Source organism: Pseudonaja textilis, chromosome 1 (genome assembly GCF_049901715.1).
Source record: "Pseudonaja textilis isolate UNSWEBS1 chromosome 1, rPseTex1.2, whole genome shotgun sequence".
Taxonomy (NCBI): Eukaryota; Metazoa; Chordata; class Lepidosauria; order Squamata; family Elapidae; genus Pseudonaja; species Pseudonaja textilis.
This window is the reverse complement of record NC_141990.1, coordinates 264,627,248-264,654,433: the sequence shown is the minus strand read 5'-3', so window position 1 is coordinate 264,654,433 and position 27,186 is coordinate 264,627,248. Positions and strand designations below refer to the sequence as shown.

The following is a 27,186-nucleotide window of genomic DNA, read 5'->3' as shown; positions in this document are numbered from 1 at the left end:
ATAGATTGTTCACATGGTAACCATTTTGGCTTATCATTTAATTCCTCCCTAGTATTCATCCCTAGTATTCTGAAAGAAGGGCCAAATGACTAAAAATGATGTACTGCCATCTCTTTTATCTTTAGTGCTTTCATCACTGATGAGAATAGTAGGGATGAAAATCTGCTTCACCTATAAAATTGCAAACATATTGCAAAAAGTTCAAGTGGTTCTCCTTCCCCAACCACAATCACTCCAAATATATTAAATTATACCCACTGTTGCTCAAGACAGTAGGAATTAAGGGAGCCACATAACTTTCTTCTACCACATCTAGAAGCCAAAATGATGGTGAAACCTGTTTCACATCCTCCACAAAAGGGGAAAGAGATTGAAGATGATTCATGCATCCCAGTCCCATACAAACAAAGCTGACAATATTTGTGATTTATTATTTCCACATCTAATCACCTTTAAGTTGCTTCACTTTTTGCTCCGAACTTGGCATGACTTCTGTTGTTTCTAGAAATTCCATGCTGCTGCAGATTTCTAACATTTAGTGTACATTAAATATTAACATAACTTAAAACATCTGCATTCCAGACTCTGTTCTGGGCTCTAAATCCCAGTGGTAAGGAACACTTTTAATTATTTGAGGTCAAGTTAAATATTTTGCTTGCAGAACTTTTCAACTTCCAGTTCATTCTCCACAACTTTTATCATAACATCCTTCTTTCAGTGTAACTTTCTAAACTCATTATACTCAAAATACATGTATCCGAATGTTTTGAGTGGGATCTGTTCCAACTAAACAAAACTTAAAATACCCTCATGTGTTCCACATGGAAGAAAATTTGAAACATTTCAAGTGTGGAACAGATAGAATGAAGAAAGCAAACCAATCGTTTGTTTGTTTTTCAATCCAAATAGTAAAAAGGATAGTAATCAAGACCTTGCCATAGGGTATACAGGAAAAAAAAAGTGAAGGTGACTATTATTTTCTAAATGAAATGTTTACGTTTACATAGGAGACAACAGAAGCAAAGCTTTAAGTACACGTTTCCCAGCCTGTTTGCATAAACATTCACAGAAACTCAGTGGAAGAACTGCACATGGCATTATTCACTTGAACTGAGTCCATGGACAGCAGCAAACAGGAAAAAAAAAACTTATTTGGCTACTGGCTTCAAACTTTTTTCTCTTCCTAGTGTGGAATTATAAACACAATTTTATACTTGACAATCTGGCACCAATACTCAACAAGCAGACAAAAAAGCAATCTGGCCTTGACATTTTAGCATACAGATTCAAAAGACTTCAACAAGACCAGGTATATGTTGCATTTTATAAGTTACAAGCTAAACACTAGAAAAGATTCATTAGCAACATTCATGCCCAGCACAGACTGTTGCACACATCAATCACAAGTTGCAATAGGTGGTTGATAGCCAAAATCAATCTTTAACAGTAGTTGTCTTTGGAGTGGTCATCCAAAATTGCAGATATGACTCCCTGCTTGCATCAGGCAAGTGATGATTGGAACCCAGCAAGCCTCTGCCTTTGAGCATATAGTTAAATAAGCAGTTATTTTTCCCATTCACTCTTCTCGCCCTATTCTTTGCCAACAGCAGTCTAATGGAACTAGCTCCTCTTATTTTTCTGGCTTTGTTGAAAACTAAGAACCAAAGCTTATTGCAATTTACAAAGCAAACCGCAGGATTAAAAGTTCTCCTTGAAACAGCCCCATTTTGTCTTCAAGCTGAGATCAGAAGCAGCATGTTTTGTTCCAAGTAGAAGGTAAAGGCTGTCAAACCATGAAATTCTGTTCCCAATTTGAAGCATCTGAAGCAACCATTTCAAGCTTGGAATCCCTTGCACATTTTAAAAAGCATACATGAGCAGGCAGATGGCGAGCATCTCACTCACAACTTCCCATATTCCTGAGTAATAAGACACTGAAACCCCAGGAAGGCTATTCTGATTAATGTTCCAAGTAATGGCAGCTGCATGATTACAACTATAATTCAGAATGACACACATTCCCCACAGTCCAGTTCTATAAGTTCCCACCTGACTAGCGATTGAAACTTTTGACGGCTTTTAATCAAAAGTGTGAAGACATAAATCAAAATGTGATGACAATGAATGGTTATAAAGTCTTGAAGATCTTCTCACCCATTCTTTGCCTGGAGGCTTTTTTGCTATCCCAAAGAGAAGCTCAACTCCTTATATGCTCATTTTCTTGTAACCCCTTTCATTGTCTCTCCCCTCCTTTATTCCCCAACACACACACCTGCACACACCCCACCTAGAATCCCTCAGACAACATGCTATTGCTAAGGCAGCCTATCAGTCACTGGCTCTGTGGAAGACCACAGAGCCAATGACTGACAGGCTGTCTTAGCAATAGCATTTAAGACTTATATACCGCTTCACAGTGCTTTACATCCCTCCCCAAACAGATTACAGTCTGTATATTGCTCCCAACAATCTGGATCCTCATTTTACTGACCTCAGAAGAATGGAAGTCTTGAGTCAACCTTGAACTAGTCAGAATTGAACTCCTGGAAGTTGGCAGAATTAGCCAGCAATATTGCATTTCAAACCCCTGCGCCACCACACAACTAGCAACTAATTTCACTTTATACATAACATTTTCTTTCATTTCACAACCAATCTGAAAGCTCAATTAATCCCGTACATGAGATAAGCACAAGCTTCACACCAAAGTTTATTTCTTTTTATTATCGTATATAAATACATAATTGGGCAGAGGGGTGGCAAATGTACCCGTTTTCTCACTGCTGTTTCCCATCTCCTTTCTTCTCTCCTGGTTCTATCTTCAAGGTTTGGGGAGCCTGGCGATAGGCGGGGAAAGCCTCCCAAGGACTGCTCAGATCAAATTTGCGGAACTCCTGAGCCAATTCCAGCGGCTCTGCAACCACTCGCTTCACCTCATCATCATATCTGACCTAATAATGGAGAAATAATGTGAAAATGAAGGGAGGGGTAGATTATCTAGGGTGGCTATAAGAGGCATTTGGGTTTGTTTGCAAGTCATTGCCCCCTTGATACATATATACAAGTGGATTGTTATTCAATACTAAAATGTCATCTTTACCAATAAAACCTCCCGTCACTGGGGATGCTACTCCAGACTTTCATGCTCGGTCCTCGGCTTCACATCCCCACCAATGAATGCATTCTCATTTGTAGCCTCAATCTAGAAGTAGAGTATGACTAGAATAATGTGCGCAAGCACACAGAAGATCTGGTTGTTCAAGGCTGTCTGTCTTGAAACTATTTCCTAATTGGCAAATTGCAGCTGTATACTTTCAGTAGCTATCAGCTACCAGACAACAACACAAGATTTATCATCCCCTTTGTATATCTGTGAGCTTCCTGTATGCATCTGAGTGGCCTCTGCAATGCAGGACCAGATGGGCTCTGCTTTGTTTATGTTTGTTATTACGACTGAATAGGTAGAAGAGACCAGAAGCCAGCAGGTCAGTGCACTGTTCAGGAAGATGAAGGAAGCTGGTTTGCTCAAAGCCTCTTTCATGATTTCATTCCTGCATTTTATACTCTAAATTTGCTTGCAAAATATTTGTCATACAGGTAATGACAGATTCTATGTAAGGGGAAGGCTACTTTCTCCTCAGATCCAGTTTACCGGCTCTGTTTTTGAATGGAGAATCAGTGAGGGAAGAGGGAATCTCTGGTGCTCCAAATATTGTTGCTGCCACTCAGCCTCCTCCAACCCAGATGGACCATGAGGGACGACAGATTTTTCCAGTCCTGGATTAGCTCATTCTTGCTTGCTCTCTTGTCTACCTCACAACAGAATTCTATGGGGAGCCCAGTTTTTTATTCCTCAAAATAAAAAAAAGTCACATTATGGATGCTCAGTCTGTTGTGAAATGACTTTGTACATCATTATCTTATTCATACCTCCACATATCCAGAAAGGGGAAAATCTTTCCTGAAAGGATGACCTTCAAAACCATAATCTGTAAGTATTCGCCTCAGATCTGGGTGATTGGCAAAGAATACTCCAAACATATCCCAGACCTACAAAAACAGAAATAAGGTAGTGAACAGCTCAGTATGTTGACTTTATGATTTCCCAAACATGAAATATTAGCTATTAATTGCTAGGAATGCATGCAGATGATAGAAACAACTGGCACTTAAATTAACAAATGCTTGGGATCTAGGAAAGTATCAGTTGTTTTATTTATTTATCAAATTTATATACCTGTCCCATCTTACCAGAAGATACTCTGAGCAGTGTACAACAGAACCACTGATTCACCATTTGTTGAAGTAAATCACCAGGGGTGAGCACAAAATGGGGAAAACGTTTTGATTTGAAAATGGAACAAACCAGATCATCCAGTTTGGCAAAAATAAAATCCAGAAAATACATTACTTGTTATAGGTTTCAGATGAAACAAAATCTAGATGGCTTCCATAGGCCAAGGCTGGTGGATGTCACTCCCTTCACTCAGCAACGCCTGATAATAGTATATTCTACTGATCGGCCTCACCCCCTCCCATCTTCCCAGCAACCTGTATGTTTTCCGTGCCCTCAAATGATGCTGCCAACATGGTGTGCCCTACCAGCCTACTTTCCCTATTTTTCTTCTTTTCTCTGAGGCACTGATTGATGTGCTTGATTTTTTTTCTCTGTCCTCTCCCCTATCCTCCACGATGCCAATATTTCTGCCCGGAGAACAATATTTCCCCATTCTGTTCCAGTCGTATAAATAGGCCATGCCAAACCAGCTATTCCATGTACCACATTGTTGCCCATGGAACAACTTGTGCATTTCATTATAGAAAGCCAGGTTGGTATAGTGGTGAAGATGCTGGCCTAAAAAAAAAGGCACGAAAGCCAGAAGGGTGACTTTGAACCAGCACAATCTGCCTTATAGCACTGTGGAGAAAATAGGAAGCAGGATTAAGTATGTTCACTGCCTTGAATTATATATAAAATAAGGTGGGGGGAAATGTAATACTAATCCATTTAAATCACTCTACAATATTAGCAAAATAGTGCCATGGGTGGGATTCAAATGTCTTAACCGGTTCTGTGGGTGTGGCTTGGTGGTCATGTGACTGGGTGAGCATGGCTTGTATGTAAATATTATAAATATTTATGTAAATATTGGGTTTTTTTATAAAAAAAGAGCAACTTTTACCCAAAAGCAGGCAAAGCAGGCAGGCAGATTGAGTTGCTCACAGAATCACAGATTCACTTCGAGATCTATCTATCTGCAATTGGCTATCTGAGTCTGTCACATAAAATTTGCTAGCAAGCAAACTCACAAAATTAACTCAGAACATACCAAGTATGTAAATATTGATTTTTTTTTTTATAAAAAAGAGCAACTTTTACCCCAAAGCAGGCAGGCAGATTGAGTTGCTCACAGATCTATCTATTAGATTAGAGATCTATCTATCTGCAATCGGCTACCTAAGGCTGCACTGAAAAGCTTCAGTCCTAAGGAAGGTTCAGCTCTGCTTTTAGATTAGCTAGAAAGCAAGAAATCCAAGGATTTCTTCTTTCTAGCTAATCTAAATCTGCTGGCAGAGCAGTACAACTAATGGTCAGGAGGGAAAAAAGGGAAAAATAGCAACTTACCAAACCAGGCAAGTTGGATGGCTTGCATGCCAGGTAAAGAGTGAGTGGGTGGGGAGTGGAGGGGCCAGCCAGTGGAGCGATTTGCTGGTTCTCTGAACTAGGGACAATCGTGTGTGCAGCATTTGCAAAAAATCATCAGCTGTGCTGCCTGGACAGCTGACAAGTGCTGCGCTCCGGTGTGCAGCATTTGAAAATCCTCTCGTTTCCTGCTTTTTCAATCTCAGCCTGAAGAGGGAAAAGTAGGGAATAAAGGACAGCCTAGAGCCCGGGCAGGCGGGTGAGCCAAACACCGAATCGGTTCAGTGTCCGCTGCTCTTTACAGCTACAGGTTCTATAGAAACATGCTGAACTGGTAGTATCCCACCCCTGAATAGTGTGTGAATGACGAAAGCAAAAATAGTTCTGCTTTCAACAAAGAATCTGTAAAATGGAAAGGATAACATCTCCAATGTAAAATTTTGTAATTTACAAGCAGAATCTCTATTGGCAAAGAACCAAACCCAAATAATAGATGACTTTATTTGTTGAGCAGCAACCAGATCCACTTCTCTTGATGAAAATAGAGATTCAAATGGATCTTTATTTCATTAAAAGGGATTATTCCATGCTGATAATATTAATGAATTCTAAAAGTTAGCTTTATATTTAAAAAGTGGGCCATTTCAAAAAGCCAGGTTCAAACTGAGGGGAAATATTTGAAAACGAATGGAATCTAAGTATGATTTAAAACATTTCATGTTTGTTCTCCCTTTTCCTAAGCCCTAAATATACTAAACACAGTTTTGCAAAATATGCACTATATATAAACACTATTATCTATTCTTGTCACATTACCCTGTATATCACAACAATTTCTTGATTCCCAAACGAATAAACCCAAATCCTGCACATCTGGAAAGATTTAAATTAAGAGTCATCAAATATGGCCCATCACAACTGATCTTGGCATGCCATTCACCTATGATGCTATACTTTCCTTTTGGAACACTGACAAGAGATTGGCTCTGTAATATGAAAAAGATGGTGCTGATTTGAATTACCCAGTTCATTTTTGGCTCAAGTCAACATAAAACACTTTTTTTTTTCATTTGGTATACTGCTCATCAAAAGAGAAAAAAAGCATTTTGGGAAACCAAAATTCTCCTCTGTATTTATATGAAAGTTTTAAATTGCATTTCTAATATACAAGCAGCATCACTGAGAAGGTATTTCATAGTATAGAAGCGCTAGTCCATTCCTTGAAATAAGAACATTAGCATGTGTGGGGGAAAATGGATGGAATGAACATTCATCACTTCCTAAAAGATTTACAAGTTATCTAAACTGCAAGTGTCAGAGTAGCTGACCTGCAAATAAGGAATACTATCTCTGAGGTCATGATGCCAGCACTATTAGGACTTTAAGCAATGTTGGTATCAGAAGCTCAACTACCGTAAACTGTTCAAAGTATCTGTGAATGAGTTGGGCAACAATATAAATTTTCTTGAATAAATAAATAAATGAATATTCTCAAATGTGTTAATAAAAGGCAATGGGGACAGAAATCAATCCTTACTAGATTCTCAGTGTTACCATTCCTAATGCTTACCTCTCTTTCATACCAATTTGCCCCTTCAAATAATGGTACTATAGACTCAATCGGTGTCAGTTCATCAGTATATGTTTTCACACGAATTCGGGAATTATAGCGTAGAGATAAGAAATTGTAGACAATCTATGACAAAAAAAGTAAAACTAGTGAAGCGGACAGATTTTACACTGAGAAAGAATTTAACATGATGGTTTAAAAGATACTTGCTAGCAAACTCATGAGTTAACAGAATCAAAATTGGAATGATAATCCCAAAAGGTGCAGCAAAAAAAAAAAAAAGGCCAGGGGTAAAGGGATAAATCTCAACATGGATAATATCTGTGCAAATAAATCCAATGCAGATCAATATTAAATTACTTTTCAGAGACTTGTAGCAGATACTGTTCAATTGAACAGTGCTCCACCTGTACAATCATTATGAGTTGTTTTAAATTATCCTCCCAACATGGAGTAATTGTCCAGGCTTCACAACAGGTTTACACAGAAAACTTACACAAGATTAGGTAAAAAAATGTTTGAATCTAGAAGCATATACGAAACCCTAGATAGAGATACACACCTACAGAGAAACAGACACACGTAACAAATGTGACATAAAGATTAAATTTTGGCCTGATTTCTCTGCAAGCAAATTAACCTTGGGCTGATCTTTTCTTGAGATTCTGAAGCAAACTGTCATCTAATTTACAAGCAACTTTATTTAGCTGAGAATTAAGAGTGTTTGTTTCACTAACTTCCACTTTGACGCTAACAGTTTGATACACCCACATCCAAAATGGGATGGAAGGCAGATCTTACTTCTCTGACATAAGTGTTTTACAAAATAATGTTGTCTAATGATCTGACTGACTTAACTTTTTTTTAAAATTTAGCTGAAAAAAATCCTCTGGATACTGTAGAAGAAACATGGTTTCACATAACTCCACTCATCTTGATAATGTCAGACTTTACCCTTGTTGTTTTAATATTTAATATTTACTTTTCATTGTTTACTTTTTACTTCCATAATCTAAGAATTTTTAGCTAACAAAATGATGTTATTTGCATATATTTCCAACTAGTAACATTTTCAACTGTAATTTTAATTGCAGCCATCATCTTTTTCAACCCTGTCACTCTTATATTCACTACATAAATTAAACATTATGGAAACAATATTCATTCTTGGCTCATCCTCTTTCCTGTTCTGAACTATTCTGTTTCTTTATAATAAGAAATTGAATGCTTATTAGAAATATTTGGGGTTCTAGCAATTACTAAGCTTAATACATTCCACATTCTGGCATGGTCTATACAAAGACTTTGTTGTAGTCATCGAAACAAATATCTCTTCATTTTCTTTCATTCTCTTATTCTCTCCCTGCTCCATCTTGTATTAGCATTCTAATTGCATGTCCTGCTGTCTTTTTTTGAAACCTATTTATTCAGCAACCTTGTTTATGTAGCAAATTTGTATTTGGTAATTTTCTTTCATTTACTCTCCCTTCTTTGGTACAAGTACATATGTCAATGCATCAAACTTTTTCCTTCTTTCTTTTTCTTTCTCTTTCTTTCCCCTTCTCTCCTTTTTTTTTGTTTCCTCTTTGCTTTTCCTTTCTCAATATAACTTTCCTCCCCCAACTTATTTCTTCTTATTTTTGCTGGAAGGGGGAGGGCTATACATTTTTGAGTGTGTGCTTTTGAGCGTGACAGAGATCATCTGCATAGTAAGAGGATAAAATAACCAGTGAAGGAATATGAGTTATCTATCTGTACTCTAAACTCCTGATCTTCAACTCTGCAAACTATTTTTATGACTTTTTATCCCTTCTTGTGAACCCTGGTTTTTCTTCACAAATGGACTGTATGTAAAGTCCGGCCATCACAGTTTGCTCTCTCCAATAGTCAAAAATTAGATTGTTTTGCAGAGGTTATAATATAAACAAACTGACCATGAAGGAGGGAGCCACTTAAGAACAAAGGCAGACTCTATATTCAAATATTTAATATAAGAAATAAACACATTTAAAATATGCTAGCAGAATATTTAAAATAGTCTACTAGCATTGATCATTCACATGCTTTATCCAGGGAATAAAATTTTTAGCAGGCAAGGAAAACACTATTGCCTCCCCCCATCCTAACACTGAAGATAAATTATTGTGAACCAATTAAATTATTGTTTAAGCATCTATCTCTTTGACTCTCTCTTTACCTAGTGTACTTTTCAATGGGCTCTTAGCACTTATTTTCACTTGAAAAAGAGAAAGTGGTCCAGTTCAACTGAAGCAGCAGCAAAGGAAATTCATCGATTGGATATGAAGATGAAGATCATCAAAGCACAAGAAGGATTGGCCTATTACACCATCTTCACAATTTTGATGGGATAGGAAAAAGATTGGAAAGGTGACAAAAAGATCATCGGGAACCAGGGCAGTTGTAAGACAGCAAAAAATGCCCATGTTATATTTTGAATCAAAAGTCACGATACAAAAGAGGATGCCAATTAGCCTTCTTCTCATTCAGGCTAAGGTACACAGCATTCTCAAAACACTGAAAGAATGAGCAGAGCAGATGAAGACTCTTCCAAAACATTTCCCACCAGTCATGGTTGTTTTGAATGGATTCAGTAAAGATTTAATTTCCACAGCACGTACATACATCAAGTGAATTGCACCTCCCTTAGAGGCTTGCACACATTCCCTGAGTTTCACCACACCCCCATGTACCACCCTCATGCACCTTCCCCAACACTGACTATATGTCTTTTGTATACTCATGCACCTCCCTCACATCCTCACACCGCCCCGTTGAATCTAGTTTACACAAGCAAATCATTACAGAGAAGCTAATATTTTTTTCCAGCTATAGTCAAATCAAGTTTCTTATAATACCTCCTGGCGGGGAGGGAGAAACAGCTTTCTCAGGACAATTTTAAACAACCAAGGAACTTCCTTGTAAATTTAACAAAATGTTTTTTTTTACATCATATGGTGCATAATGTTAAATATGAGAAATATTTCTGCATTGGTAACAATTTCCATCTACAGAAGGTGAAGAAAACACCTTTGTCCCAAAATTTCCTGATAGGAAACCTGGAAGTCAGTAAACATGAAGCTAGATGAATCGTAAGTATGTGAATAAGCAAGAAGAATAGTAGCTGGTTGTATAGTAGCCTTTGTGTTGAACTTATCACGGAATTCTAGAGGCGATACATATTGAAACGTAGATCTTACTTCAAAACGGTATTGCCGACTTGGAATATCGACTGCTGTCAGGTCAACTATGTTTCTGAACTGGGCATTTGTGTGATCTTTCAGAAAAGCTATCACAGGAAGGATTCCATCTGGATGAATTAAAATTTCCAGCTCATTGTAACATGTTATCTGATAGAGAAAGAAACAGTAATATGTTAAAGGGATTAGCTTCTTATAAAAACTGCAATGCTAAGCAGCTTCGTTTAGTGCTAATCTTTAATTTCAGTCATTGACTAGCAAAAATTACAACCTTAAAATCGAAGCCACCATTATGCCAATAATTTAACCTACCTGGTATAAAAATAACTGTCTGGTTTAAAATGGTAGCACATATATAGGTTTAAAATGGTAGCACATATATAGAAATGTAATTAAAGCTTTGAGGAATGAAGGAATTTTAAAGTCAATGATAACTACCACTATATCCATCCATACCCATCTTTCTCTCTCACTCTCTTCCCCCCCCCTCCCCCCTAATAATGACTAAACACAAATGCCTGGACAGTATATCACATTACTAAAAACTACAGGTATTTCAAACTGAGTATGAATGATATAAGTGAAATACTATGGTGCAGAAATTTAGAAGAGATGACAGAAACTCTAAAGGCTGAAGGGGCATTGGCTTAATTACCCCAATGGCTCCAGTGCCTAAGAATGCAATGTTTGGCAAATATATGAAACATACTGGGTAAAATAACATTTTTTAAAAAAAGTAAAATTAGCAGCTAGCTGCAGCAATCATTGTTATTGGCCATTTTAAGTGGGATTTATGCATAATAAACAATTTTCTTACTTTTTAAGAGACAAAGAGTTATTTTGATCATCTGATAGTATAAACAGAAATAAGACAAATAATTGGCAGAACTCACCTGGACTTGCTGAACATATTTAGGCAGAATTTCAGCAACATATTCTCCAAAGGCAGATAGCTGTTTCTGTGCTATTTCATCCTTGGGTCTAATTGTGGCTAAAAATAAAGTTCAGAATGGTAAGTTAGGAAAATAATACTTTTGTGTTTTCCTCTTCCTTTATTAATCAAAAAATAAAAATTAACAAGTTATGAAAATAAAAGTTGGAGCCAAAACTTGGCTCATGTAAAGTAAGTAAATCATTTTGAAAATACAACATAATTGTATGTGCACGCATATAAGCAATAATACAATATCTACTAGACCCCTTTTGACACTCTGATGAGTGACTGTGAGTAAAAGGAGAACCAGAGCTTTGCCCACTACGTTTCAAAGGCAAGACAAAGAAAAGGCAGGCATAGTAGAAATCACAGCATATATGACATTGGAATATTTTCAGAGAAACCCATCCATATGGACTTATTTTTTCCTTCCTATTAGGTTAGCATGCTAACCATGCTATGTTTGAGTTATAGTCAATGAATAGAAACAATTTGGTTTACTGGGCCGCAGGTTTCTGACTGAGTTTTTCCCCTGTCACTACTCAGGAACTTTTCAACTTGCTGTGAATGTTTCCTTACAAGGACACCAGTTGATAAGTTGGGGAGAGGGAGGGATGGGGGGAGATATCTCATAGATTTGGTAGTGAATGCAGTTTACATGTTGTAGGGTGGTGGTGGTGTCAGTAATCTTTTACCACTGCTTAGTGTGCTACTATATAACTAAACCAAGCTTGAAGTTATTCCAACTATGCTTGGACCAGAGGCTGAGATGAAGTAAGAACTTTATTTTCACCAAATGGACTGATGCCTGAACCATTCAGCTTTCCACAGAGGTAATGTGGGAAGATAACGGTAGTCATCCTCAACGAGACAAGTTTAAAAGGGTTTTTACTGTTTCAACATTTGTAAATGGGTCACAAAATACACATTTATTTATATTACTTGGATATTGCGACATCTGCTAACTCTGGGCAGTTTAAAACAAGTCAACTTGTTGTGATTTAAAACAAGGCAACAATTTAAAACAAAAATCCACATACACCAAATGTGGGCTTTGCAGAAGCCTGACAATACTAGGGTTCAGGTATATTATAAGAGTAAGGAGATCCATGACATCAGAGGCAGGCAATGACAGAAAGCCTGCCTCCAAGTCCAAGTTCTTTTTACTTATTGTAGAGATGAACCCTCAAATGATGTTCAAGCAGAAGTAATCATTTTGAAGGAAAAAGAGAACCTCATCAGTAAGTTAATATACTACCATGCAAAACGTCAAACGTAGTATTTCTGATTTAGTTCAAAAACCTATAAGTAATTAATATAACAGCCAAAGAACAAGTTATGTTGAAAAAAAAATCAATGTGTTTCTCAGCAACTAGTCTGCCACCTGTACTTTTTCCATCATCTTTAAGGATAGCTCCATATGGACTACATTGCAATAATCTAAATGTGTAACCACAGGTTACACTACTGCTCCATAGTGCAGGTAAAGTTGTACCAGCTGCACCTATAAAAAGGCTACCTTAGTCAGAGCCTTCACCCACTGCACTACCAGGTACTCTTAAGTCCAGAAACCTGGAAGGAGAACCTCATCCAGAGATCTCTCTGAAACCAAACTAGAGCCAGTATGTTTCAGTAACTCCTTTAATCTTAATCTGAGCATATTTTATCCCCCTTCCCAATCTTTTATAACCTGCAAAAATATTTAATATTTTAATATTTTAAAAGCAATTAACAATTTTAAAAAGGACTGCTAAAAAGACAATTATTTTTTCTGCTGAGATATTCCAGAAATAAAAACCACTAAAAAAACTATTTTTAAAAAACTTGCCACAAATTATAACATAAAGTCTTGAAATGATTGAAAGTCAAATATATTAACATAAAAGAAGGAACTAGTGGTTCCATTCTAGAATGTCCATATATTTATTCATTTGATTTGTCAGTTGCTTACAAGATAATAGGTATAAGTATAAACATGAGTAAGAATACAGAAATAGGTACAAATAAATGGGGACAATAGGACAGGGACAGTAGGCACGATGATGCACTTATGCAAATTCCACAGTCCCTAGCAAAAAAAGGAATTATAGTCCAGCAATATCTTAACATTTAGAATTAGGGAAATGCTGCAGTGTTATCAGGATCTTAAGCATGAATTAGATAGAATATTTTGAAATTCCACAAGCCACTCACAAAATCAATGTTCTGGATGCACTGAAATAGACTGTTGACCTACTTAAACTGTCCATACTGAAAATGCTGCTTGAATATTAAGTAAATCAGACTTACGCTTAGTTTCAGCAGAAGAACTTCCTGCAAACCGATTCTGCAATAGGACTGCAGGGCGCCCAGCAGCTACAAAATTGAGAAAAAGTCTATAAAATGATATATTAGTCTTTATCCTAATAAGCAAATAATCAGTAATATTTAGCCTATGTAACTATCAACACAATTGCTGGAAGTGGACCAAAGCAGTGGAAATGTTCCACTGGATAATCAATAGAAAATCCCTGAAAAGATAATGCTACCGAAAAGACTTCAGAACAACTACTATTAACTAAAGTTTGCTTCATAGTTTAGAGATTCACACACAAAATTTTGCTAATGTTGAAATATTGTTCTTATCTAAGAAGCAAAGACTACATATGTGGGATTCAAATGCTTTTTCTTGTATTTTTATGGAAATATGCTTTAAAATACTAGGCAGCTCTGTTAATATGGTTCATTCGGGAAAACAGAATAAAATCACATTGCTCTAAAATAAGTTTTCATTTTAGCATGGTAAAAAACAGGTACACTGTAATCTGTACATTTATTTGGGGCAGATTATATTCCAAACCGTGATAGATTAAAACGTTGGACAAACAGAGGTTTAGGAAGCCGAGTAAAAGAAACGGACAGAGAAATTACGGTTAAATTCATGTTCATAATAGAAAGAAGTGTTCGTTCTCACTACAGTATGTGCAGTAACTGTCCATGGCTCCATTTTTACAGGATCACGGGAATTGTAGTTTTGGTGAGGGAGTTATAAAGATTCCCTTAGCGATCGTTAACCTCTTTAGCGAACTACATTACCCGGCAACCCGTGGGAAGAGGAGGAAAAAAAAAAAGACATGTCCTCTAGTAATAACAATCGATGCCCTTCTACCAATAATACTAGTAATCAACATTGCCCCACCAGCGAAGAGAAACTCCACCCAATTCTCCCATTAGAGTCAGGCCAATTAAACCAGATCACCTCTCAGCCCGACCCGGGCTAGCCCTCGAACTGCCGCGAGCATCCCCACCGACTCAGAAACCCAATTCGCAGTCCAGTTTTTTCAAGGACTTTCCTACCGATCCATCGTGCGCTTGCGCAGCGTTGGGGGGCTCCTCCGATTGGCCCGACGGAGCGGAAGTATCGCGCGACCAAGGCTGTAGGGCGCTTCCCCCGCCGAAAGCCAATCACGGGCCCGACGGTCCAAATGATCCGGAAATGAAAGTCGCGCGCGGCTCGGATGATCACCAAGAGCTGGCTTCCGGGAATGCTCATCTGGAACTCGGAAAGCGCCGCCGCTCCTCCTGTTGTATCTCACGACCGATCCTTCCGTGCAGTCCCGAGACGGCGGAATGAAGGGGGGAGTCGCAAGTAAGAGCTGCCGTTGGCCGAAGCCGGGGGCGGTTTCTTGCTTGTTGAGGGGGCGGGAAGGTTCGGTAGCCGTCCGCAGGTGGGGCGAGGGAGAAGGCGGGGGGGACCCGGGCGGGAATTCTGCGAAGTGGCGGCATGTCGGTCCCGTCGTGGAAGACGGCCGTTAGGCAGCCCGGCCCGCGCAGCTGAAGTAACCCCCGCGAGATTGGGCTGGATCCAAGCTCGTCTGGTTGAGGAGGGGGATTAGCTGCGGCTGTTCAGGAGAGATCACTCAGCCCAGCGTGATTCCACGGCCTTGGTTGTCGTTTGTTTACGTGTTAATACACACAACCCACCCACCCCAAAAAGTAGTCAACTCCTGCAAACCTATTAAGCCCATTCTGGAGATCATGAGCTCTTCTTAGGTCTTACTTTTAAGAGACTGCATCGGATTGGATAGTTTCTAATCCGCCAATACTTTATTATCCTCTTATTCCTTTTTCGTCTTCTTAGAAATAACCTGTTACTTCATGATCGACTTCGTACAGTATGGGGAGGGGGAGGAATGCTTTTAAAGTCTAAATACATTTTAGGCAAGTGCAAACCAATCATAGCCTCCCTAGTTTGAGTACCATATAATATTAAGGTGTTGGCTTAATACATATTAAAGCACACATCAATGGATTTCCCTCATACATTGGTGTACCCAATCATGTTTTTAGCTCAAATATGGTTTAAATACGTTTACAGTTATAATTATAACTGCATGTATTTGGCAGATTGCAAACGAGCACCTTAAAAATAGAACTTATTTGCCTTAAAAACAGAATTTATTTACGTCAGCAGATTTTAGCATATACAACTATGCATAAAACATTCAGCATTCATTGGGCTTGGTTTTGTATTGAATTTTATATACTGAAATGTAACTGGTAATCTCTCTAATGTGATAGAATTATGAGAGAAACACAAAATTCCCTGTCAACTACATGAACCTACTGAAAACACACTTGTCTGAATACATTTCTCATAAACATCATAGCTAAGTTCTATTTTTTTGTTCTGGCATTTATTTATGTTCTATTTTAATTTTTTTTAAATTCTAAACAGCAGTACATCTCATTGAAATATATTTAACATATAGAATACTTAATAAAATATGGTACTTAGTGATTAAGTAGTGATAAGAACCGTGGTGGTGCAGTGGTTAGAATGCAGTACTGCAGGCTAACTCACTGTTCACTCCAAGAGTTTGATTCTGAGTGGCTGAAGGTTGACCTTCCATCCTTCTAAGGTGGGTAAAATGAGGGCCCAAATTGTTGGGGGCAATATGCTGACTTTGTAAACTGCTTAGGGAGGGCTGTAAAACATTATGAAGTGGTATATAAGTCTTAAGTACTAGTGCTATTATCTATTACCAAACATCCCTGGTGTGTTTTGAGATACTTACCTGGTTTATTTTTTGAGATCTTATAAATAAAATGCATTATGTACTATGTAAATAATTGATTACTGCTGCAGTTGCCTATTGTAAGAAATTGCAGAAATCATTATCCAATAATTAACTCTTACACAGTAAGATACATTTTTCCACTTCCCAAATGGTTTTTTTTTTATTTTAAGTAAATTTAACTTTAGATTGCTTTACTTAAGGCACAAAATACCAGGAAAATTCTCAATGTCTATTGCATTTCAGATTACTGGAGGTCAAATCACAGCAACAACATGCACTCACTGGAAGAGACAGGAGGTTCCTCAACAGGGGATACAGGAAATTCCTCAAATGAGGAAAACTACTTTATGAATTATACCTTCACTGATCGTTCACATTCCAGCCGTGTGGCCCAAGGAATTATGAAGTTGTGCCTTGAAGATGAGCTCTTTGCTGATGTTACCATTTCTGTTGAAGGCAAAGAATTCCAACTGCACCGCCTAGTCCTTTCAGCACAGAGCTGTTTTTTTCGTTCTATGTTCACTTCCAACCTTAAGGAGGCACACAACCGTGTCATTGAGTTACAAGATGTTAGTGAGAGTGTCTTTCAACTTGTGGTAGACTATATTTACCATGGAACTGTGAAACTAAGGGCAGACTATTTGCAGGAGACGTATGAAGCAGCAGATATGTACCAGCTGACTGCTCTTTTTGAGGAGTGTTCTCGTTTCTTGGCTCGAACAGTACAAGTGAAAAATTGTTTGCAGATTATGTGGTTGGCTGATCAACATAGTGATGTAGAGCTCTACACAGCGACCAAACATTGTGCTAAATCATACTTAGCACAGCTTCAGGAAACAGAGGAGTTTCTGCATCTCCCTCTTCGTTTCCTGACAGATATTGTCTCAGGTAAGTCAGTTTCTAAGATCTATGATGGTAATGATGGCTTTCCAACTCATTTTTAATATATTCATTACTCTGATTCATAGCCAAATTCAGATTTACGTCAGGCCACGTTTGGGACAGATAAAGATTTGTTTAAACTGACATATCTATACACGGTCAGGAGAAATACCTCCATGTTGTTTCTCCTGAACCTTTTTTTCAGCTTTCAATGCAATCAACAACTCTTCTGCAAAATTTGCTGTGGATGAGACTTGGAAAAATTGATTAGGTTCACACATCGCACACAATCATCTTTGGGGGATTGTGCAATATGTGATATCAGTCACTGTGGTTTTGTATATAAAATGTAAACTGGGCAACTTATTTCAATAAAGTATGGTTTAAAAATTCCAATTTTGCACAACATTGGGACTGTGTATTATGGACTGTTAAAAATAGAGGTGCATTTTATAATAGATGAGGTAGAATTTTTCTTGAAAGTTTTTCAAGAAAATCTTACAGTTTTTACTCTGGCGACTCAGTTTTAACAACTGAGCTATGAATGATGTATTAGGTAATCCTTTTTGTAAAGAAGACAGATATTGCTGTTTATAATTGTCTAATTGTCCTGCAATTGGATTTACTTTGAATCTTTATTGTTCAACAGTTCACTGCCCAGAATGATTAGAGATTAGTATTGAGAATAATGTCCATTAGAAAAACAAGTGTATTGTTTCCTTATTATTTCCAGGTCCAGTTCAAGGGCTTTGGCAGAACCAGATCAACTGGATCTATTTCAGTTGGGTTTTATGACAGGTTATATTATTAAGGTTATGTTGATTGTGCTGGCAAGATTGGGAGGTTGGTAATGCATCAGTCAGAACCCTCCATCTCTCAGTAGCTTTCAGTAACTAGAACCAGGATAAGCATGTGTATGTTATATACCAGTGATATTTTTTCAACTCTATTTTTAAAACTATTTTATTTGTCCTGTTTCAGAATGGTGTCTATTCACAGCAGAGTTCTACTGATGAGATGAATAGCCATATAATCCGTTTATTAACTAAATAAAAATGTTGCGATGACATTTATAACCTTATACTATTTAGGGTTCTATTAAAGCCTATCCATATTGTACATTAAGACCATTATAAAGGCCTCCTGTCAGTTGCAATCTAAGAAACTGAATTTCAGATAAAAGTTTTTCCAAAATTATCCCTGAAGATTGGAACTGCTTGCTATGTGGATGGTTCATTTTGCCTTTTCATTGGCTTAAGTAAAATTTATGTAACCTTCCATTGTCATTTTTGGGGACTTGAATACCTGAATTATGTTATTTTACCAGTATTTATACAATTACTGTATAATTGTTTTTTAATATTAGTTTGTTATTTTTACTGATTTTTCTTTTTAATAGAAGAGAGTATCTATAGCTCTCTGAGTTTGGTGTTTGCTTGCAGACATTTTATTATCCAATTAGATAACGTCATTGGTGCAAGTAAGTGTAGGGTTTGCTCCCTATTTATATGCAGTAGCTTACTATGCCACTTTTAGAGAGATGTGGGCAAACCCCACAATTACTTGCATTGATGTTATTTAGCTGAGTAATGAAATGCCTGAAAAGAAACAACCAAGCTCAGAGAGCAAACAAGTAATCTATTTTTCTTTGTTGCATTTTATTTTTATTAGTTATGTGAAACTTCACTATAAACATGGCATATAAGCATTTGTAATGAAATATTATATATGCAAAATCTAATACGGGCATTAGAAGTTTCCAAAAGCATAACGTACATGAAAATTAAGTTTACTCTCAATTATGTGTATCTTATTTTAACAACAAATTTATAGTGAACGTATAGCATTTAAACTAGCGACACTCTTCTTAAACTGAAATCTTGTTAATAGTGCTGGCTTTTACAGCTATTGATTTTCTTTGTTGTAATTAGATCAGCCAAACAACATAGACTTTTCCACAATAGTCGCCTATACTGATGATTAAGAAGTGAAGTCTGGGACTACAATCTAACAATGGATCTCATTACAGTAACATTACAATGCATTGCATTGTATTACATTGGAAGTTCATGTTCATAATTATTAATTCTATGATCTGCAACAAAAGATATTAAACCCTGAGAATATCCAATCAAAATAAAAATCTGGTATTTGAACAAGACTGCAAGGGGAAGATAATGTGCTTCTTTAGCCAGTGTTGACTCAAATTTCCTGGGTGAGTCACATTCACTGGATAGTCTTAGGAAATAGAACACATCCTTGCTGCCTCTAGACTTGTAGAATAAGAACTATAGAATTCAGTTTAAATGGATTGGGAAAAGATCTGAGGAGATTACTTGTTCTGGCATTTTTACAAGAATGTGTGTTTGGTTTACTTCTGCAATCGTTCAGATGGGGTCCCGTCCTCTCAGAATCCTACAGCTGCAATAGAAACCTGGATTGGCTTCAATAAAGAAGAGCGGGCAGGTTTCTTAGAGTTACTGCAATCAAGCTTAAAGGTAGAGTCACCTGCTCCCCACATATCTGCCCATCCCATAAGATTTGAGTTTGGACTCTGTGTTCCCTTTCTTGCTCAGGAACTGCCAACTGCAGAAGTGCATTAGATAGCTTTTTCCCTGCTCTTGGAATGATATTCATTGAAACATCATCATTCCCTTTCAGCTTTTAAATACTTGGTACTTCCAATGAGATTGGAGCAGTATGGTTAATCCGTCCAAAGCATGAAAAGTATTTTAATCTTGGTTATGTATTTCCAGTCCTAGACACATGATTTTATTTATTTGTATCCCACCTTTTATTATTTTTACAAATAAGGTGGCAAACATATCTCACATACCTTCCTATTTTCTCCATAGCAACTCTGGGCTGAGAGAGGCCCAAGGTAATCCAACTGCCTTTCATGACTAAAGCGGTACTTGTACTCATGGTCTTTTGCTTTCTAGCAAAACCCATTGACCACTAGCCCAAAATGACTTTCTTATGGTTTACTTGGTTTTAATCTGAGTTTATGAGAATGGAAGTTGTATGCAACTCAGTCAATTCTCATTGAATTGGCTTATTAGCCCTGGTGATATATTTATGGTTATAGTCTATTCATCCCCTTGTTTGAAATAAAAGGGCCATGAGAGGTTGACCCTTCATGTGGACTATTAAAGATCAAAGCTAAGAGATGTGGGACGTTTTAATAGAAATGGGTTCTCATGTATATCATAAAATCTAATTTGCTTGTAGGGGATTTTTAACTAGCATGCTTCCTTTTGACTAATGTATGCAAGGCTGACAAAAGTTCCCTTTCTTATTAGGAAATTGGAGAGAATGTTCATATCTACCTGATTGGAAAGGAATCCTCTCGTACACATTCCCTTGCTGTCTCCTTGCACTGTGCTGATGACGACTCCATCAGTGTTAGCGGTCAGAACAGTTTATGTCACCAGATCACTGCAGCCTGCAAGCACGGCAGTGATCTCTATGTTGTTGGAGGATCCATTCCACGGCGCATGTGGAAGTGCAATAACACTACAATAGACTGGGAATGGTGTGCTCCCCTGCCCCGAGATAGGCTTCAACATACTCTGGTTTCTGTGCTCAACAAGGATGCAATCTACTCACTGGGCGGCAAAACATTGCAAGATATCCTCTCTAATGCCATCATATACTACAAAGTGAAAGACAATGTGTGGACAGAAACAAGCCAGCTGGAAGTAGCAGTGTCTGGGGCTGCAGGCGTGAATCTCAATGGTGTCATTTACTTGTTAGGTGGTGAAGAGAATGACGCTGATTTTTTTACAAAACCCTCTCGGCTGATTCAGTGCTATGACACTAAGACAGAGAAGTGTTATGTGAAGCCTTATGTGTTACCCTTTGCAGGGTGCATGCATGCTGCTGTGTACAAGGACCTGGTGTTCATAGTAGCACAGGGAGATTCTCTGTTGTGCTATAATCCTCTGCTGGATAGCTTCACTCGGCTCTGCTTGGCAGATGCTTGGAGTTCAGTCCCATCCCCTTGGAAAATTGCCAGTTGCAATGGTAACATTTACATCTTCCGAGACTGTTACAAAAAGGGAGATGCCAGCACTTTCAAACTCAATCCAGCCACCTCTGTGGTATCTGTCACCCGTGGCCTCAAAGTGCTACTTACAAATTTGCAGTTTGTGTTGGCTTGAAAGCCAGGATATTTCAGTGCCAGGACAACGGAAACATCACGTTCAGTAGGCCAGAAAGATGCGTAGATCCTTATAGCTGTTTTCTTGAGGCTGTTCATAGTATTTTAGAGAGGTTTCCTACTTTTCACAAGTATTAACATCTTAGTTGTACACTTATTTTCACTAGCACTTAATTAGTGAATCTGGGTTATGGCTGAATTATTGTTACCATTGCTTCTCCTACCGGTCAGCTTCTTGCCTCCCAAAGTCAAGGCCTGAACCCATTTTTAACAGCAGTCCTAAATAGCTAAACTCTTATTAGACTCTACTAAGCCATCTAGAACTAGGGCACATGCTGTGAATTTTACAATTTTTCAAATGTATCTCTCCAATAAGTGATTTCCTATAAAGTCCTTCTAATTAGAACAGCAAAAGACAACTTTTGAGGTAGAATTATTTTAAGTAATACATATTTCAGATTTCTTGTTTTTCAAGGACAAGGAGGGGTTGCTGTTACTCAATACATTTCCACCTGATACGATTAGCAAAATTACCCTTGACATCATTGTACTGAATCATCATCCCAATATTAGGTGTCAATCCTACTTAAACATACTGTAAGAACTTTGGGTACAAATCTCAATAAAGGCCTTTACTGGAACAGCACTATGATTTCATAATATTTTATATCAGAAAGAGAAAAGCATTATCAAGAAGTCCCAAGCATCTATTCTAAAGTAATCAAACATAGAGACAGTATAAAAGGCAAAGCATGTTCACCTACTGATTGCAAAGCAGGCAGTAATTAACACTCTTATTCTACAAGAATAGAAACACTGACTGATATCTTGCTCCTAATAAATTAGGAACCAGATGTTTTCAGAGCAGAATCCTGAGTATCTTTCAGTGACTTTCTGTCTCTTTGCTTATTCTGTGGTAGTTGTTTTGCATCTGTTGGCTTCTGCTGTAACTGCAGGATTTTCATCAGTTACAGCCTTATGAAAATCCTCTAACAACTCCAGCTGTTTACGACGGACAATGATATGAGGACGAATCTTAGCAATGACTTCAATTGCTTCCTGAGGAGTCCACTGGTGGACCTACAAGAAGCCACAAAATCCAAATGTAATTTCTATTTATTGTTAAAATACAGTAGTATATTCCAGCATTATAATTGGGAGCACCTAGCAAGATAAAAGTTTTGCAACTCCCATTTAAGTGAATCCCATTTTTTTTTCTTTCACATCTTGAACAGTTAATTCTTCATCAGCTATTTTGCCATTCCATTCTTGACCTGTTCATTAAAAAAATATTCTTACCTGAATTAGATATGCAGCAACCATAGTGGCACTACGACAACGTCCAGCTTTGCAGTGCACATAGACGCTGTTTCCACATTCACGATGTTTCAATACAAACTTGACACCTTTCTGGAGATTTTCTAGTGAAGGGATTCCAGTCAAGTCCACAGTGCTAAGACGCATTTGTTCTACACCCATTGCCTCCCATTCCTGTAATTAACCCCAAAATAAGAATTAGATTGAAGGAAAAACTATAAGGGAGCTATTGGGTAGATTGCAGGAAAACATGTTGTACACAGCCCAGTCACTTTGAGATGGGTGATCATATAAATTTAATTTAAAAAACTTCCATGACTATTTCAACATAATTAAAAGCTCATTGAAGACTTCAAAAGGAGGCTAATAAGAAATAAGGCTAGAACATTAGATGATACTAAGAAGTAATTAATAGAGGTGAGTATAGTATCGTAAATTAAGGCAGCAATCAGATCAGTACCTTAAAAAGCAAAAAGTTTTGGATCAGTGCAAATCCTGCCTAATTGTACATGTGTCACATGGCAATCAACCAGATGAATTGGGAACCTAACAGCAGTCACAGCAGAACATGAGGTCACTGCTGCTCCCAAACATGGTGTTTAAGAGAAGTTGCCTTTCCCTTAGAAGGCACTATAAAGCCAGCAAGAGTGTTTTAAGTGTTTAAAGCCATGCATCTAATAGCTGTATATTTCACAGTTAAATGTGTTGCATAAAGACTTTTTTTTACTGGTATTTAATTTCAATGAGTGAGGGTGGGCAAAAGAAAATTCTACACCATGCATGATTTTGTATGCTCCTGTCGTGCTTTTTAAGCAACAAAAAAAGCCCGCGCTTTAATTCTTTGTAGTAAATCTTGTGTAGGGTCAATTTGTTCTTTTGTGCACCTTTCAACCTCGTGATGGTGTATATAAAATTGAGGGAGTCTCCTAGCACTTGATTGCATTCAGCACATCAAACTTAATTGGCCTGCTGAGATAAATCCTTTTGATTTTCGTATCCCAAATTATTTGTTCCTTACAAATCTCTACCAGAAAAAAAAAAAAAAATCAAGACTTGACTTTTCTGCAAACATGGTCAAACACGTTATTAAACCATATTGTTTCTTCACAAACAGTTGGTACTCTGTACTCGGCTTTGTACTCTGTTAAATTGATTGTTAGTTACATCCTCTTAGTGATATACTGGTGATAATGAACAGAACTTACTTCTGGAGAGCAGCATAGGAAGCGAGTCTCATACTCTTCATTCATGGTGAGTACTCCTCGGATATTCTCTTGTTCTATCAACTGCAAGAAGAATCAATTTACAACATCCCCAAATGTTCTAAATGTCCTTTAATATCCAATGTGCATTCTCTATATGTATTGATAACAGTTCTGAGAATTCTTAATCTCTAAACTGAGTAGGAAGTTGGCAAGTTGTAGCCAACAAGCTGAAGGTATCAAAGAATAAGAGCTCTTTTATTGGTTATGTTGTTATCCAATTAAAAAAAAGGCAAGTTCAGGCTCTGGTGACATCATGGATACATCTGTGCAAGGTTTTTTTTTAACCATAGAATTGAAGTGGCTTACAATTTTTTCTTGAATTATTGTTCATTTTTCCAGTTTAGCCTATATTTTGGAATTCCTTAACTTCCCAAATACTAACCAGGTCCAGTCCAACTATATCCTGATTCCCAGCTCAGATAACTATTACTATGCACTTAAGACTTCTCTTTTCCCTATGGCTATAAAAACAAATGAAATGCGTTAGGTCAGGAAGTCTTCTTTTAAAAGTACAGGTAGTTCTCAACTTGCGTCCACAATTGAGCCCAAAGTTTATGTTGCTAAGTGAGAAATTTGTTTGGTGAGTGTTGCCCCATTTTATGACCTTTCTTGCCACTTCATTAAGTGAATTGCTGCAGTTGTTAAATTAGTAACATGGTTGTTAATTGAACTTGTCTTCCCCATTGAATTTGCTTGCCAGAAGATCACAAAAGGTGATCGCATGACCCTGGGATATTGCAACCGTCATAAATGTGATTGTTGCCAAGAATGGAAATCATAGAACCATGGGGATGCTGCAAGGGTCATAAGGGTGAAAAATGGTCATGTCACTTTTTCAATGCCGTTGTAATTTTGAACGGTCAGTAAACGAAGTCAAGGACAACCTGTATGCTTTTGGTGAGGCTTTTTTTCCCCAATAACTAACAAGCAAACTGAGATGACCAAAGTCAGTGAATCAGTTCCATTATATTTGAACATCTCCAAGGTGGTATCTTGCATGGGCGTGGAAGAATGTCTACAGCTAGAATTAAACTGCTCAGAAGGCATCTTTGTCGTGGTCCCCTCACTTACTCTTCAGAGGAAACAACAAAAACCAACTTGTAATTTAATACCCTCACTGCACAGCTCAGCCCAAGGTAATGCATTAATATACAGACAGTCCTTGACTTACGACCACAATTGAGCTCCAAATTTATGTTGCTATGTTGAGAAATTTGTTCAATGGGGCTTGCCCCATTGTATGACCTTTCTTGCCACGTTGTTAAGTGAATCACTGCAGTTGTTAAATTTAGTAACATGGTTATTAAGTGAATCTGACTTCCCCATTGGCTTTGCTTCTCAGAAGGTCACAAAAGGTCACAACAACATGACCTGGAACAGTGCAACAGCCGTAAATATGAGTCAGCGTCTGAATTTCGATCGTGTGACACAGCATAGGGATGCTGTGATGGTCGTAAGTGTGAAAAATGGTCCTAAGTCACTTGTGTTGCTGTGTTGAAACTTTGAACGGTCCCTAAATGAACTGTTGTAAGTCGAGGACTATCTATACTGTACAGGAAAAAGGCATTCAAACCAAATTTGTGACTGAATGCTCCTCACCTTATCTTGAACTTATAAGCAGCCCACCGACCCCAACACCATGCAAACACGTTAGGCCCCATTCATGGGATGTAGGCAGCATGCAAAACCATACCGCCCTCCAGGTTGGCAGAAAAACCTCTCCACAGAGAGAGACCTTCAAATATAAGGGAACTGATTTATTGACTCTAGTCATCTCAGTTTGTTAGTTATTAAAAAAAAAAAGCCTCACCAAAACCATCCAGGTAGCCCTCGAAGAACCAGTCCCTGGTGACCAAAAGGTTGGAGGCTGCTGTTACAGAGTAAACCAGTGGCTTTCAAGCCTGTGGCCTATGTACGGCACAATGTCATCACAGCTCCTGCCCACAAAAGCTTGGAGAAATGTTTTGATTGTAAATCTTGAGTTAAGTTTTGGGGTCCGTAGCCACAAAAGGTGGTCCATGGTGAAGAAAACGTTGAGACCTGCAGGAGTAAACGATTTTCAATCCCTTCCTCCATGGTTACTCTATTTGAGCCAATTCTCGCCCTTTTCTGCCACCACCCCACTCGCATCAATCAGGGCATCCGCAAAAGTTGCTCCTGTCTTCCAGAAATGGGCCGCTCTGAGTCGATAGGAGCTCGCCGCCAAATCCCCTCAGAACCTAACGGGACAGGGCAGCCACGGACATTAACAGATAACAGATCATCAGAGTTGGAAGAGACCTGGTAGGTCATCTAGTCCAACCCCCTGCCCAAGCGGGAGACCCTACGCCATTTCTGACACTCTCTTCTTGAAAATCGATGCCTTTGAGGACGATGCGGGCAGCAAAGGCCCGGCGGAAAAACAAACCTTCCTAAATATTTTCCTACGAACCGCCCAAAGCACCCGGGAAGCTGGCGGGGAAAGAAAAGGGATGCCTCCTCGCCGTCCTCACTTCCCGACCGGCTAAAGGAGGCGACCGAGAGCCCCGTGGCCGGAGCGGCCTCCGCGGGGCTGCCGTGGGATCCCGCAGAGCCTCGTTTTCGTTACCTGGCGGCAGCGTCCCCGCAGTGGAAGGGCCCCCAAGACCACCGCGCGGTCGATGCGGCTGAACCACGGCCGTTGCGAGCCAGGCAGCCGCTCCCGCACCAGCGTGTACAAGAGGGTCGGGTAGTAAAAGAGGCGGGCTATCCCGGGGCCCAAAGCGGCGGAGATCATCCTGGTCAGATCGGGGTCAGGCTGTCGTGGAGAGTCTTTAGAGAAGCTCATGACACGCGGGGTCAGAATGGGAGAGAAGGGACGCCGGGGACGGGCATAGCAGCACCATCAGCCGCCCGAGGAGAACTGGAATCAGGCGCCCCGGCTTCTGGGAATCAGCTGAGCGCGCTCATTCGTAAAACGGAGGGGGGGGGGAAGAGAAAAACCGCGCCTGCGCCCCCTTTTTTCCTTCTCTCTCTCTCTCTCTCTCTCTCCCCCTTTTTCCGTGTCTCTCCAGGAGCTTCTCGATGGTCTCTCCCGGAAGTGCCGCCATCTTGCGAAACCGGCCGGAGGCGGAGGGAGGCGAAGCGAGCGCGGGCGGATCCCCCTGGGGCAGGCG

The 27,186-nt window shown here is 38.7% G+C and overlaps 3 protein-coding genes across 3 annotated transcripts; 1 reads left to right on the top strand and 2 right to left on the bottom strand.

Annotated features, from left to right (window-relative positions):
- Positions 1–2,705: 2,705 nt before the first annotated feature.
- NDUFS3 (NADH:ubiquinone oxidoreductase core subunit S3) lies at positions 2,706–14,726 on the bottom strand. The gene is made up of 7 exons (XM_026708368.2): positions 14,605–14,726; positions 13,656–13,721; positions 11,326–11,423; positions 10,433–10,582; positions 7,215–7,340; positions 3,931–4,050; positions 2,706–2,951 (listed from the first exon to the last, which is right to left on the bottom strand). The coding sequence occupies exons 1-7, from the start codon at positions 14,645–14,647 to the stop codon at positions 2,778–2,780; spliced, it is 777 nt and encodes a 258-aa protein (XP_026564153.2). The 5' UTR covers positions 14,648–14,726; the 3' UTR covers positions 2,706–2,777.
- Positions 14,727–14,823: 97 nt separating this feature from the next.
- On the top strand, positions 14,824–22,116 carry KBTBD4 (kelch repeat and BTB domain containing 4). Its single transcript, XM_026708348.2, has 4 exons — positions 14,824–14,994; positions 16,670–17,314; positions 19,700–19,806; positions 20,611–22,116. Exons 1-4 carry the CDS (start codon positions 14,976–14,978, stop codon positions 21,469–21,471), a joined length of 1,632 nt encoding a protein of 543 aa, XP_026564133.1. The 5' UTR covers positions 14,824–14,975; the 3' UTR covers positions 21,472–22,116.
- Position 22,117: 1 nt separating this feature from the next.
- PTPMT1 (protein tyrosine phosphatase mitochondrial 1) lies at positions 22,118–27,141 on the bottom strand. Its single transcript, XM_026708357.2, is given in 5 exon segments — positions 22,118–22,426; positions 22,428–22,550; positions 22,770–22,961; positions 23,993–24,073; positions 26,640–27,141. Coding segments are annotated over 5 exon segments (729 nt in total). The 5' UTR covers positions 26,859–27,141; the 3' UTR covers positions 22,118–22,312.
- Positions 27,142–27,186: the final 45 nt, after the last annotated feature.

What these genes read in the sequence shown, in the direction of transcription:
- NDUFS3 (XM_026708368.2), bottom strand. Translation starts at nt 14,647, where the DNA reads ATGCTCGCGGCAGTTCGAGGGCTAGCCCGGGTCGGGCTGAGAG. An exon ending in AGCCCGGGTCGGGCTGAGAG is followed by an intron (nt 13,722 to 14,604) that starts GTGATCTGGTTT and finishes TCAATTTTGTAG; the next exon opens with CTGCTGGGCGCCCTGCAGTC. An exon ending in AATATGTTCAGCAAGTCCAG is followed by an intron (nt 10,583 to 11,325) that starts GTGAGTTCTGCC and finishes TTTCTCTATCAG; the next exon opens with ATAACATGTTACAATGAGCT.
- KBTBD4 (XM_026708348.2), top strand. An exon ending in CCTGACAGATATTGTCTCAG is followed by an intron (nt 17,315 to 19,699) that starts GTAAGTCAGTTT and finishes GCAATCGTTCAG; the next exon opens with ATGGGGTCCCGTCCTCTCAG. An exon ending in TACTGCAATCAAGCTTAAAG is followed by an intron (nt 19,807 to 20,610) that starts GTAGAGTCACCT and finishes CTTTCTTATTAG; the next exon opens with GAAATTGGAGAGAATGTTCA.